The sequence below is a fragment of the Setaria italica genome, chromosome VI (assembly GCF_000263155.2).
Source record: "Setaria italica strain Yugu1 chromosome VI, Setaria_italica_v2.0, whole genome shotgun sequence".
Classification (NCBI taxonomy): Eukaryota; Viridiplantae; Streptophyta; class Magnoliopsida; order Poales; family Poaceae; genus Setaria; species Setaria italica.
This window is the reverse complement of record NC_028455.1, coordinates 1,401,509-1,416,751: the sequence shown is the minus strand read 5'-3', so window position 1 is coordinate 1,416,751 and position 15,243 is coordinate 1,401,509. Positions and strand designations below refer to the sequence as shown.

General features: G+C 44.8%; 1 protein-coding gene and 1 pseudogene across 1 annotated transcript; both read left to right on the top strand.

Annotated features, from left to right (window-relative positions):
• The first annotated feature begins 741 nt into the window (after nucleotides 1–741).
• On the top strand, nucleotides 742–1,878 carry LOC101762747 (UPF0496 protein 1). The gene has a single exon (XM_004972476.1). It carries the CDS (start codon nucleotides 742–744, stop codon nucleotides 1,876–1,878), a length of 1,137 nt encoding a protein of 378 aa, XP_004972533.1.
• Nucleotides 1,879–4,715: 2,837 nt separating this feature from the next.
• On the top strand, nucleotides 4,716–5,661 carry LOC101761010 (annotated as a pseudogene).
• Nucleotides 5,662–15,243: the final 9,582 nt, after the last annotated feature.

The following is a 15,243-nucleotide window of genomic DNA, read 5'->3' as shown; positions in this document are numbered from 1 at the left end:
TAGACCGCCTAGGATGACGAACACCTTTCCTTCGCCTCCCTCCCCTTGTCAAAGCCGAAAGCGACGTACGTGTGTGGACTGATGAAAATGACTCATCGACAAATCTCCTGATTTTACTCGACCTTGGAGTAGCAAGTGTATTTAAGTCGTCCATTTACATGTAAAGTTAAGTCGACTCACATGTATGCATGCTAAGGATAGTTGACAAATCTCATGTATGCTAAGGATAGTTGACAAATCTCATGTATGCTAAGTGTATTTATACCAGATATTAATGTTAAGTATTATATGATTAGGCTATTATATATGCATGGTTAGGAAAATGATAGTACGAATAAACTCGTTGTTAGCTCTATTATGTTACAGTATCCACGTTGTGAACGTACACAACGAAGCGTCGTCGCAGCTAGCGGATACGGTTTGATGGACAACGACATACAACGCGCGCGCTTCCTCGAAAGTTCGCCCGATGCTCTTCCAGGTCCCTGATATAAAGCCCGCGCCGCTTTCAGCCCCTTCCGCCAAATCTAATTCTTGCTTATCCCGAGCTCTCGGAATTTCTCTATTGGTTTGGTTCTTGGGAACCCTTTGGTTACTAGAATCCTTGGGTTCTGCCAATGCTCGCTGATTTGATCCATTTTAGTTCCTGAAACATTCCATTCGTCGATCCAAGGGGAGTTTTTTTTTTCCTTTTGGGGATTTCTGATTTGAGTGTGTCACCCATCGTGTCTGCTTCCGGCAATGGGGAACTGCTACAGCACCGGCAGTAGCAGGCGTGCGGAGACGTCGGAGCCGGCGCTACCGCATGAGGCGGCGCCGGCGGAGGAGCTGAGCTCGTACGAGGCGGCGTGCCGGTCGGACCCGGAGCTGCGCACGTTCGACACGACGCTGCAGCGGTGCACGAGCCGCGCCATCTCGACGCTGGCGGTGGGCGTCGAGGTGCGTTCGCTGTCGCTGGAGTACTCCCTCCGCGAGGTCACCGACTGCCTCCTCGACACCAACCAGAATGGGCTGCGCGTCATCCTCGACTGCAAGAAGGACATCTGGAAGAGCCCCGAGCTGTTCGACCTCATCGAGGAATACTTCGAGAGTAGCGTCCACACCCTCGACTTCTGCACTGCGCTCGACAAGTGCCTCAAGCGCGCCCGCGACTCCCAGCTCCTCCTCCACGTCGCGCTCCAGCGATTCGACGACGAGGAGTACGCCGCCGCCCCCTCCGCCCGGTACGCGCGCACGCTGCACGAGCTGCGCCAGTTCAAGGCAGCCGGCGACCCCTTCACGGAGGAGTTCTTCGCCGCCTTCCAGGCCGTGTACCGGCAGCAGCTGACCATGCTGAAGAAGCTGCAGCGGCGCAAGCACCGGCTCGACAAGAAGATCAAGACCATCAAGGTGTGGCGCCGGGTGTCAAGCATCATCTTCGCGACCACGTTCGCGGCCGTCCTCATCTGCTCGGTGGTTGCCGCGGCCATCGCTGCCCTGCCTGTCGCTGCCGCATTGGCCGCGGCCGCTGCAGTTCCCCAGGGGTCTATGAGGAAGTGGATCGATTCATTGCTGAAAGGGTATCAGGACGCGCTCCGAGGACAGGAGGAGGTGGTGAGCGCGATGCAGGTCGCCAAGTTCATTGGCATCAAGGATTTGGACAGTATCAGAGTTCTCATCAACCGGGTGGAGGTGGAGATCAGTTCAATGATCGACTGTGTAGAGTTTGCAGAGCGGGATGAGGAGGCGGTGAAATTTGGGGTGGAGGAGATCAAGAAGAAGCTGGAAAATTTCATGAAGAGTGTTGAGGATCTTGGGGAGCAGGCGGACCGGTGTAGCCGGGATATCCGTCGGGCTAGGACCGTCGTGCTGCAAAGGATCATCCGGAATCCAAACTGAAAAGGAAAAAAAGAGAGGAAGAATGTAAGGTATGAATGTCTTAATGTAAGGAATGAATCCAAACCGTCGGGCTAGATATAGTCATGTACTATGGATAATGTTGTGATGGAATAATGTAGAAGAGATACACCTCTTCTTGGAATGTTGCTTTCCCCCTTACTGTGTAAGAGATACACCTCTTATATTGTTACTCCTGTAATCTTCTGCTATATCAAAGAAATAGGCACAATCTTGTGCACGTTCGTTAAAAAAAGTAAGATTAGTGTTGGCGTTACTACAAGTTCAGCACATGTTTTGTTTGATCAATTATTCCATCTTAGGTATAAGTAAAAATATTTTAAAACTCTACTCTTTGTATTGCTAGTATTTGCTAGTATTAGACGCAATATGTGTCATGATCGTGATCAGAAGAGCAAAGAGGTCATATAAGTTAGCGCTTAACAGTCATGCTATTGAACTTAACTTCCACTTTTCTTGAAGTACCAATAAATCCAGATTTTTCAAGTCTCTTGACAAAGAACAATAGAGAAAGGTAGTTATCTAGGCTCGCGGTTGTTGCCGTGTTCCAGATCAGACGTGTAGTTGTTGTGGTCTCTGTTCTTAATTTCCTCAAGTCATCTATGCTTCTAGATGAAGTCCAGTAACTTTTCTCGTCGACGACACCCGTTTGCTGATCAACCACGCCCCCGTGCGATGCCACTGGAGCAAGCGTTGCCGCCAGTAGATTCTGCGTGCCACCCATGAAGCCGTGAACACGTACATCTGTCAGGCGACCATGCCGTGTCGATCGCTGTCCATGCACCTTTATCAATCTCATCTTGCCCTACGTAAACTGTCTCTCTTAAGTCCTTCTTAAACTGTCTCTCTTAAGTCCTTCTGTTTTCTGCACCAGTTGTTGACGAGAATATTACAGTACGTACTGCTGCTGTTTGCCAAGCGCCAACGATTCTCTCGTCGTAAGCTTCGCCCCATCACCCGGCTCTGGTCCATCAACGAGGATGACACACAAGGTAATTTTCCTCCCCACCGAAAGATCAATCGCTGCTTCAATTCCTTGCAATATTATTTTCTTATTGCCAATCTGGTGATGTCATGCCTACACCATTGTAGAGCAATAATTTGGTTTCCCTTCACTTTACCATAATTCGCCAGCATGCAATCTTAAATGCACATAAGCATCAAGCAACGTGCTTAGCTGCATGGCATATGCCCTTGGTTAAGCTTCTTAGAGGCATGTAATGCATGCTTCTCACATCTTATTTAAATGCTTAGAGGTCACCGTCCTGTTCACATATTCTTTTATTTACTACTATATCATCTGAACATATTTACCACCTATTTTATCTTTTCAAGATCCTATACAATAATATCTATATAATACCCCAAGTGTACTTAATTGTATTATCTTTTGTTTTCCCTTTCTATTTCTTTTCATCCAGTCGTTGCTTCCTTCTCGGGCCAAAGTCAAGAGCTGCGGTGGTTTTGCCCTGCACATGAACAAAAGACACACCGACCATTTTCTATTTCCTGTTTCATCTTTGCCTCGGTGCCAAGTTGTCCCTCAGGTCAGGGTCTCGTTTCTCCCACTACGCCAGAAATGATACATGTAGAGTGGTTGGGTGTGGGATAGCATCAGCTAAGGCCAGTCTCAGTGCACAGTTTCATTGCATAGTTACCAAGATTGAGAACTAGGTAACTGCGCCAGCGGAGTGTCATGGTGATGAAACTCCTCTCATATCTAATGAAACTCTCCTCGTAAATGACCTTGCCAAGTTAGCAAAATTGCTGATGTGGTATAAAATTTAAGGCTCATGAAACTTCATTGAGACTGACCTAATAGTGTAGGCAACAACGATGAAGCGACGACTACACAAGTTAGTTGCCGTGAATTGTGGTGAATAGCCCTGCAAGGTAGTTTCTGGTGCGGAACATCATCGATATCCAACAGCGTCAGTGGCGAGGACGGCGCGACAACTTGTTATATTGTCGATCGGATGATGGTGGTGCAGCATGCCGATCAGCGAGGTCGTGTTGTGATGCTCGTGGAGTACGTGGCAGTGACTGTACAATTTGGAATGTATGTTGCTTACCCTGGAGGTACAGTGATGTCGGCGATGGCGGTGGTACGATGGGAATGCATGTGTTGATGCCTGAATCCTATTACTGATATAATCTTGTTAATTATCTTTAGGTTCTTGAGCATTATATGCATGTGATTAGCAGTTTTATTTGGTTGTTGTCCAAGGAAGTGGCGCTTGAGCCGCTCCCTCCGAAGGAGCTAGCTGGGCGTGGAGGCGGACATCCGATTCGTCTTGGTAAAAGTCAAAACTGTAGTACGAGTACAACGTGCTATAATTTTAGAAAACTATTTTAGAGAATTTATGGTTAGACAAATGGAGGCGAAAAACCTACAATAATACTCACGAGACATTGAAAAATAAGATTAGTATATTTTAGTGTATAAAGTAAAAATACTCACAAGAGCTAATCGGTGGGGATCTGGGTATAGCCATTCATTTTTGTGGGTCCACGAAACTCGAAAAAGGAGTTTATTGCTTCAAGTCAAGCAATGAAGAACCAGTCACCGGCGGTCAAACTTCAGACTTGGTGGGGTCTCGGGCTCAGTGAAATAGGCAAGTGCCTTGAATTGGCTTTAGCAGTCCGGTGAAGGCTTCCAAACTCTCCCCAATTTCAACTCGGCAAGAGACACAGAAAACCCTCGCCGCCGCCGCTTCGGATCCCGCCGCCGCAGCCTTCCATTTCTCCGAGAAACTTCCAGCAATGGAGGCATCCCAGAGTCCAATAGAGACGACGGGGTCGAGGTGCGGGGCAGGCACATGTTCGAGATCGCGGGCTACAGCATGCAGAAGGGCCTCGGCGTCGGAAAATTCCTCAAGTCGGTGACCTTCTCCGTCGGTGGCCAAGATTGGTGCATCCGGTTCTACCCTTGTGGGAGCGATCTGGAGGAATACAAAGACTACGTCTCCGTCTACCTCGAGCTCATGCTGTCCATATGGAAACCATGCTGTCCAAGGTTGTGAAGGAAGCGAAGAAGCCGGCGGTATTCAGCGATGTACACCCGATCATTGGAGTTCGAAAGTTCTTGAAGAGGAGCGAAATGGAAGGGCTGCCTTTCCTTCAAGATGACCGCGCCTTGTGTTGGAATGCGACGTCACTGTACTCCTTGGGACGCTGGTGTCAGAATCCAGAAAAGTGTGTGGCATCAGAGTGCCGCCCTCAGACTTGGTGGATAATCTTGCTGGAGTCGGAGCAGGGAGCGGATGTGACATTTAAGGTTGAAGACCAGATTTTCCGTGCCCACAAGATTGTGCTCGCAATGCGGTCACCAGTATTCAGGGTGGAGCTCTATGGACCAATGAGGAACAAGAGGCAGCGAAGCATAACAGTTGAAGATATGCAACCTGCTGTTTTCAAGGCATTGCTACATTTTATCTATACAGATACGTTGCCTATTACAATGGAGGATCTTGATGAAGATGAGAATATAGAAATGGTGAAGCTTTTACTTGTGGCTGCAGATAGGTATGCCATGGAGCGGATGAAATTGATGTGTGTGAGAACATCCTTTGCAAGAGACTTGATGTTGGGAGTATGGCAACCACTTTAGCTTTAGCTGATCAGCACCATTGCAGCAACCTCAAAGATGCTTGCATTCAATTCATCAACTCGTCCACTAGAAAGGATGATCTGTTGGCAAGCCAAGGGTATGAGCACCTCAAAAGAGCATGTCCCACCATATTTGTGGATATATGGGAGCGGTAAGCAAAATCTCTGCAGAATGTAGCAAGCGAAGTTCACCTGGGTTACCATCTGAATCTTTAGTTTCATTATCACATAGCCTCGTAAGTGAAAGTTTGACTGTCCTTTAGTTATCCAGCTGTATTTCCGAATTTGGAGGAAGTTTGTTTTTGTGAAGTGTATGTCTGATTTGTTGTGATGGCTTCCAGACTCACCTTACATATCAATCTATGTTTTTGCTAATTAATATTTTCGAAGACATCTCGATATTCTGGCCAAAAAGTAGAAAAATAATTTACTGATATAATTATCTCTATGTTCTCCTTTCGTCTTTTCTTTTGAAAGAGAGTACTCAACTAGCATGATTTTAGTAAACAATGCTGTTGTGAACCGTGGTCATACTATTCATTATGATCGTAATGAGCCATTAAGAATTAGAAACATTATTTCACCTTGCTAAGCAGTAGAATTACTATGTGTATTGAACTCTGATGTTATCATAGTGCTAATTCATGATATTCGAAATTAGCGAAATCATTTGGTACAGTATGAAGATCTTTGTTCGAATTTAGTTCACATTTTTGGAAAGAAATGTTTATTTTGTTTATTTCTAGGCATGGTGAAGTCTTAAAATACTTAAGATCTGCTTATGTGAAAATATGAACCGTTGAAACAGAACCCATCCAGTTTTAAAAAACAATTCAGCCAGTCAGCCTCATTGTTCTTTTTTATTTTTGCTTAGTGTAGTATGTTCTCTCTTCTACAATTCTACCTTTCAGGATATAGGGCATTGATTTAACTTGGTAAGTTCTATATCACCACTTTGGTTACTTCCCTCTTATCAGAACATATCTTCAAAATTATCTGGCCAAAGCCAAGCTGAACATGCTCTGCAATTCTGAAGAAGTATTCTTTTTGTGATTGATAAATTTGTTGTTAATTCACTTTGTATAGTTCCTCTGAACGAAAGTATAAGCTATCTGGGCTATTGAAACATTGTTAAAGATAAAACTTTGAACAGCAATGTGTATGAAGATATCAATTTCAAATAATGATACTTTTATGTTCTGAAAATATTTATCACAAGGAATGCACTAGCATTTTTGTTAAATTGTCAATATATGTAATTCTTAATATATTGATAGTCAAAACTAAAAAAGTTTGACCTATACAAACTCACTCATATTTTGGGTTGGGTGTAGTAGTTTCTCTTTACTACTTTACATAGTGCTATCGAAGCAATTTGCTTTCTTCAAATGTGATGTTCTGATATGAGATATCTATAAGAGAATGTGTGTGGCAGCCCTGTGTTTTGTCATCGATCCAGGAAATCAAAATGAGTTTATTCATGGTTTAATTGACGCACAGATGTTGTCATTAGTTTCATAGTAACAATTTATTTCCCACATGAAAATCACATGCTGATGAGGTATGTACATATTGGACTGCATTTGAGTTAGCACTTGTTTTCACTCGTGGCTGATAGTAAAGGCCGGTTAGAGATTGAAATGCTAATTTTCATCTAACTTATTTCTTTATGAGGTGATTTGATTTGAGTATACAGCAATTATCATATGTCAAAGATGGTATTATTGGCCCAATAATTCTGCACTTCTGCAGTGATCTGATTGACTACTCAAATAATGACTGGAGAGCTATTGATTTCAGGGTGTGTGAGGAAATATAGAAGTTGATCTCTGTTGAGCTACACCATATTTGAAAGGTTTTTCAGTGTTCTTAACTGTTTTACAAAATCTTAACAACCAGATGATGCAATGCTATAGAGAACTAAGTGATAGATTTGTCTCAAGGTGGATAAGACCTGAAACAGTCTGGATTCTGGACCAAAATTGTTTCTTGTTAATTAGTCATGAACCAATGCATGTTTGTTTCAAAAACTTTTGGTTCAAACTTCATTTGGTAAATGAAGATTTGAATGTCTTTATTACACTTTTGAATGTTGTGCAGCAAATCTCCTTCATTTGAAGCAATACAGTTACTGTTGCATACTTTCCTTATGTGCATGTGCTTTGTCCCTGGAAACAAGTAACTAGCAAGTACGACATCAGTTGCAATCATGTGCACATCCATGTCATTGAAGCATTGCTGGATTAGCATTTTAGCAGATATAAACACTGGAATAATGTGTTATTGAGGGAAGATGACAGGGCAGCAAAAAAATAGGTGTTGATGTGAAGATATTACAGTACTGTAATACCTGTTCTTCATTTCATTTTGTTGTTGAGGTGTCTAGATACTCGGGTGTTTTTCCACAGATTTGTCAGACTCAGTCAACTTCTGAGCAAATTTGAACCTCTTGGAAAGTACTAACGTGTAACTGAAATGCAAACACACACTGGAATTCATGGCTACACTGAATTACCGATCACTGCATATCTACATCCATGTTATTCTAAATGATCACATCATTTCTGTTGATTGCCTATATATACTATTATCAGAAAATAATTGCATTATCCCTCATTTAAGATAGTGAATTCTTTTTAATTTTAAAATGATGTAAGCCAGTAAATGATAAATAGTTGAATTCAAAATTCTTGATTTTATTTCGGGAAAAAAGCTATGCTGAATCAATTTTCAAATATGCTGAATTGAATCTGGAAATCTGGATCAACCGCCATATCCATTCACTTTATTGCCCCTTTGTTTGCATTGCAATATATGGAGCAAAGTTACCAGTCTTTCAATTCCAAACTATTGACTCCTGAGGTCCTAATATGCATCAACAAAGAAGATCATGTTGAAACAATAGAAGGTCATGTGTTGCAACCTGGCCTTCAGGAACAGCTGGCCAACCACATCGGAGAATGTTGAGAAAAGCTGAAAAAATACAAGGGTTTTTGGAGCACATACTGTAGTCCTTAAAACAGAACTGAATCATCTGATGCAAGTGTGGTTTATGCTGTCCATAGCAGCCAAGGCTTTTCTTGAGCAGCTTTATAATAGATTACATATGAAGAGCAGTACATGTCATTTCCTTTTGCATGTGAATCATGATCATAGGGAGAGTTGTAGAAAGAGAAGGAAGAGATCATTATGAAAATTAAAGTGTCTGCGAGATGTAAAAGGACATTGTGGCAGCATTTCAGGCAAATAAAAAGGTATATGCGTCATAAATACAGTTTAATTGAGATTATAGTCTTAGCCTTGAATCTATCTTTTGAGGCAGTAATGCGTGCCTTAATTCGTTTTTTAATTCAAGGTAAATGAGAAATTGAGGATAATATAAGTTTGGGGCATCAGCCTATACAACTGCAAAACACTAGATTGTTGTTGATGTAAAAATACCAAAACGACGTACAATTTAGGACGAAGGAGGATCGAATTGAGACAAAGTCCGTACACGGAAATGCATATGCACCAGTTAGCTTGCTTGCCATGGGGTGTGCACAATTAGTGTGGTCATTCGTGGTCGTGGACAGGGTTGCGGGCTGTGCGACACGGAATAATGATTTTTTGTTGTGATGGGTCAAATGATTCACAGCGACTATACGAGGGATGCTGCCCCATTAATAGGCTCATGCTGTCTGCAGCCATGCTACTAACCCATCTAAACAAGACGTCTCCAACAGCGTAATATAGCTACGTTATCACACGTCCAGCTCCTGTGCACGTATGCTTTGAACTTCACATGCATAGATTGATTTTACCTGTTTCGTCCTTGGAAACAGTAGTCATCTGGTGCAGCTAGTTTGCACTTGTTATTGCAAAAAACAATTAATCAAGGACAGCACAAAGTAATCAACCGTGCTGAGAAGGCAACCGTATTTTGGCACCATCCAGGTCTGCGATGATAGGGGATAGCCTTCATTCTCGATGCTTATTTAGTTCATGCCGTCAATAATTTCGGTCGCATCCATTGGGGATGCCTGCTCTTTTGTTAATTGGATGGCCGATGCAGAGAGCCAGCCGGTTGGGGCTCTTTTGTTGTTCTTCCTCCACCGCTTGCTTCCAGTGGAGTTTCCAGCGTTGAGGATGTGGTGGACTAGACCACCCCCTAGCTCCCAGGATAGATTCGCTCCTGTCGGAAATATATGTAGACATCCTGACAAAATTTTCTATGGGATTCCTATTTTCTATTCTTTCGTTATTATCGGTTGAGTCCATGGCTTATACACTTCGAGTGGAATAAAAACCTTTCTTTATTATTAAAAATTGAATCTTATGTTGCCGCGCGCATTTGACACATCCTATTTTTGTCGGTACAATATTTGGCTGTCCCGCCAAATTCATTCCTGGTTAATATTTCACCCACCATTTCCAAACCATATATTTTTCCCCACACATCCTAAAATGGTGGGATATGGATATATGAGGCACGCTCTTAGTAGGTGATTCCGTGTAGGCGTTTTGAGAAGCGCGGAAAAAGTATACATATTTCGAACAGAAACATGGGATGACGGATAATAAGATGATATTTCCATTCAACCACTGCATCTGAGATACACATGTTCTTGTAACGGGAAAGCAACAGGTTGGTGTAGTCTAGGTTTATTAACCATAGGCATTATATTAGGCAGACCTATGAGCCAAGAAAACGTTCATTCGATCCGTCACAGGCTCACAGCACAGCGTATCAGTTTGAGCTTGTTCCCTGCTGTTCTTCCTGGGCTCGGAATTAACCCCTTGGCATGAACCTGTCGAAACCACGGAGAGATCTGGGTGCCCGGCGAACACGACCTTGACGCGGTCGATGACGGCGGCAATGCCCACACTGCAACGAACCCAGACACCAACAATCATGCTATCCTGACCATCATCTCCATGCAAAAGGTCACGGTGGAAGCACTACGGCAAACCTTAAATTTGCCGAGTGTTTTCTTTTTGCCGAGTGTTTTTTTTCGGACACTCGGCAAACAAGCTCTTTGCCGAGTGCCAAGCCAAAAACACTCGGCAAAAATAAAACACTCGGCAAATCGGGGCTTTGCCGAGTGTCAAATAAAAAACACTCGGCAAACCACCCTCTTTGCCGAGTGTAAAAAAACACTCGGCAAAGAGGGGAGTTTGCCGAGTGTCAAAAAAGACACTCGGCAAAGAGGGGGGTTTGCCTAGTGTTTTTTTTGACACTCGGCAAAAAAATAATTTTTTTCCCTCTTTTCACCACGAAATTTTTTCTACTCCCCACATACAACATGTGGTACTCCATGTTAAAATTTGGTATATTTTTGGATTTATTTGCTATATTTATTTAATTAATTGCATTTCAAGGAAATTTTTGGTATAAGTCAAATTTGAACTGCAAGTGATTCAAATTATGGAACAAAATGAGTAGAAAAATGATATTCATGTTATTTGGCCCAATTTGAGACCTGACCCATGAAATGAAAAGAAATTTCGAACATCTTGTTCAAGAAAAACGACCATGAACGTGTGGCAGTAGTATTTTTAAATTGTAAAAAAAACAAGCAAAGTCTGAAAATCATGAGATTTGTCATGATGTGATGATATAATACGTGGAGGCTATGGAAAAAAATTGAGAAGGTTTTGCACATTTCATCATGTACAATGATTACAAACTGAAGCATCTCAGAAGAAGAATAGTAATTTTGAGAAAATTCGATAAGATTTAGAGTCGAAGTGACGGTCGAGTTTGGTTTGACTACAAAACTTTTTGTATAATCAATAGAGAACATATATTGGCGAATATGTTTTTTTTTATTTTTTTAAAAAATTGGATGCCGAGTGTTTTGTGGCCACTCGGCAAAGACTTTGCCGAGTGCGCGACACAAAACACTCGGCAAATCCGTGTTCGCCGACTCGATATTTGCCGTGTGCCGTTGGCCGAGTGTTACACTCGGCAAACGGTTCGCCGAGTGTTACACTCGGCAAACGGTTCGCCGAGGGTATTCTGCCCTTCGCCGAGTGCCCCTGGCACTCGGCAATTTGCCTGTGTCCCGTAGCGAAGGAATCAAGCATCCATCACAGACAACACGGACCTCTTGTACTCGCCCAGGATGGCGAGGAGAACTCCTCGTATCGTACTTGCCCGGCTAGCCGGCGAGCTCTCGCCTCACGGGCAGCACAAACTGGATCGCGTCGTCGAAGACAGCTGGTGGCGCCGCCGGGGCCCTGCTTGAACCAACGCGAGCAGTTCGGATGGAGAAGAAATCATTATACTAATTACAAGGCCGCTGGCCGGTGAAGGAGATCGCAGGAAAGAGGAAGCTTTCTTTGAATCACGAAACAAATCCCTAGGAGGCTGCTCACCGCGGGTTGCTGCGAGCTCGGGGCGCGCCCTGCTCCTCCTCGCGCGCGCGTCTATCAAATCCAGCACCAGCAGCCCCTGCCGCGGCTGCCTCTTAAATAACACAGTATGTAATCGATCTCTCGCATATCGCGTTCTCAAGACGCCAAGTGATAATGATGGAGGACAATACATTCGGCGCGCGGCACTCGTGTTCTCCATACGACAAGCACAAAAGGTACAGTACTGTTTGGTCTGAGATACAGAACACGCCGTCACGTTACATGAAAAAACACTGTAGCTTCTGTTTCTGAACATTAGCTAGACGTAGCAACGTTAGTAATTAAGAAAACTATCATTTCGTAGTTACTGTTAGTGTTGGTTTCATCAAACTAGAATAATCAAGGACAGCGCAAAACTAGCTACCATATTTGGTATTTCGACAGGAAGAGCTAAATATTGGACAAATGGGTATCTTTTCTAATCTTTCGTTACCATCGGTTGAGTGTATTCCGTTACCCAAATAAAGATTCATCCAAAAGAAATCTCCCATTAGGATGTTTCCACGTTTGTCGCTTCCCATTTGTCTTGCTCGACCGGCGAGATCATTAATTGTGCCCGTATAGTATGATGTAGCCAAAAAAGAATATTCTCCCCTACCCATTCGAACAAACCGGATCTATTTCCCGCGCAACCCCAAACACATGGACGGAGCGGAACATGGATATAATAAATGGGGATTCCGACAGGAAGAGCCAAATAGCCAAATGGGGATGCTTCCTATCTTACGTTACCGTCGGTCTCCATTGCAAGAAAGTCATTCATCCAAAAGAAATCTCCCGTTAGGACTTTACCTCGTTTGTCGCTTCTTTTTTGTAAGCTCAACTGGCTTCATCATTCATTGTGCCCGTACAGTACGATGTAGCCAAAAATAAATATTAATTTTTCCCTACCTTTTCAAACAAACCAGATCTATTTCCCGTGCAACCCAAAACATATAGACCGACAGAACATGGATATAAAATAGACCAAACATGAAATTTTCTCTCTCAGGCCACTCTCACTCTATGAGCGTCAAACAAACACAGAACAACGGCCACAAGCAGAGTTTATTAGCATGGTGTGCAGCACAACACGAGCAGCACAGAGATGTTCAGCCACGGCCGATGAAGGTAGAAAACGCGGATAGGTTTATCAGACGACCTAGGCATCAGCGCCATCACCACCTCCCTGGCGGTCGTCGTCCCTGAGCTCGTATCCCGGCGGCAGGAAGGGGTTGAAGCCGCGGATGAGCTCCGGGTGGCCGCGGAACAGCACCTGCAAGCGGCTGACCACGCCGTCGACGCCGAACCTGCGATTAATACTCTGACAAATTAGCAACACCAACGACGAAGAATCAAAATCAACCGTGAAGTTTTTGCAACAAGCCAGCAACAAGAATCTTGCCGGGCTGCCACACCGACCTCCCGAGCCTGAAGCCGCGCATGACGGCGGTGAACTCTAGGATCTTGCCGGGCTCGGCGGCGAACTCGCGCCGCACGGCCAGCACGAAGCGGATCGGTTCTTCGAAAGGCAGCAGCGGCCGGCCGGCAGGCGGCGGGGGCGCCGGCCTGCTTGACGGAAAGGTCGTAACAAACAGATCGGAGATGCAAAACAATCAGATCACAGACGGGCAAAGCAAATCCATGGCATAATTGAAAACAGGGAGCTTTCTTTGGATCGGATCGAGCCGAGCACACAGGCGCAGGACGTGTGGACGGGTGCCATAGGAGGAACTCACCTAGCCCTGGGCACGCCGTGCTGCTGCTCCTCCTCCTCCTCCCTCTCGCGCTTGAGGCCGCCGGTGTACCCCATCCCGTCGGTCGGCCGCGGCGCTTGGTTCCTCCGCTACCTAGCACTGGTTCCTCTTGGCGTCGACGGAGAATTGAGTGTGCTGGAGAGATAGGCAATGCCCGGCCACGCCTCCCACGCTTTTCATCAGACGAGTCGACAAGTAAGCTAAGGGACGTCGGCGGCCCGGCCACCTAACGGCACGCGTGCCACGACAAGTCATGCCCTTTTGTCTGTCCTCTTTTGCTCGGAAGAAAACAGCGGGCCGGGGTCGCTGAGACCCAGGGGGGCTGTAGACAGCGTGCCGTTGGAGCGCGTGGAGACTCGCCTGGTTCGACCACATCAGGGACCGCCGGCGAACGAGCAGCCCCTCGTCCAGAGACACCCGGGAGGTAGCGATTTTGGCCGCCGGCTGCAGACGCGATCTTGGCCGCCGGCTGCAGCCCTTCGTCCACAAATTAAGTTGAACATCACCACAGAGCTCATCATCACTTGGATAACTCAAACTCATGGATGTATGGCTCTATACCTAGCACTGCCAGCTAGTAAAATGCGTGTACAGAACTTCAGAAATTGGTAATGAGAAATACTCCAGGTATATTTTTCTTCACAATACAACAAGATGGTACTGTTGAGCTGAACCCTAGCTAGTGGCACAAATTGAAGAACTGGGATTCTTACATATAGGCTATGGTTAGTGGTTATTACCAATGTCTCAAGTTAACGACAGTCCATTCCCTTAGAATAGTACTGTTGGTTCACTGCTTGTCGGTACTGAATTAGGGCCATGGTCACCTCCTGTTCTCAAAATTTTCTGGCTGTGTTCAATTAATCCCTTCATTTTAAATTGTAAGTCATTTGTGCTTTTCTAAATACATAGTTTTACTAGACATTATGAATACCAAATGTATAGAATTTGAGACGGAGCTGAGGAAGTACTTCCAAATTCTATCCAACGTCGCACGTGCGACCAATTGGCGGGCCAAAGACCTCGTGCTGTCGACACGCCATCGACAGCGACGGTGATGCCTTCGCAGCGTGCTCCACTAGATGGCCACGGCGTCCGCGAGTTTATCTTCGAGGGGCAGCGTGTTGTTCAAAAGCTACGACAAATGAGGCTTCGGCCACAGCGGGGGTTCTGGGACTGGCCATCGACGTGCCGACCTTCATGAGCTTTCTAGGTTCATCCTGACGGTAACAATTAACATCTAGAGCCCGGCCTCTCATCCTCAAACCTCGCTCTGACAATCCTTCTCCAGGCACACAAAACATGGCTGCTGTCGATATATGGATGTGCTCCCATATGTGTGTATTACATTTCACTGATCTTTCGTCCAACACTACATTTGGACCTAGTACGAATGTTAGCTCCGAAAGCCTTTTAATGCTGAGTGGTAACATCACCCAGTACTAAAAGTCACCTTTTAGTGCTGGTTAGTGTTACCATCGGTACTAACGCTCATTGAGGCTAACACCACATGGTACTAAAGGCTGTCCTGTGAGCTACTTCATAATGGAAAGCATCCCTTCCTCAATTACACGTGCTGTGTAGATGTGATGGTAAGGAAGGC

What these genes read in the sequence shown, in the direction of transcription:
- LOC101762747 (XM_004972476.1), top strand. Translation starts at nt 742, where the DNA reads ATGGGGAACTGCTACAGCACCGGCAGTAGCAGGCGTGCGGAGACGTCG.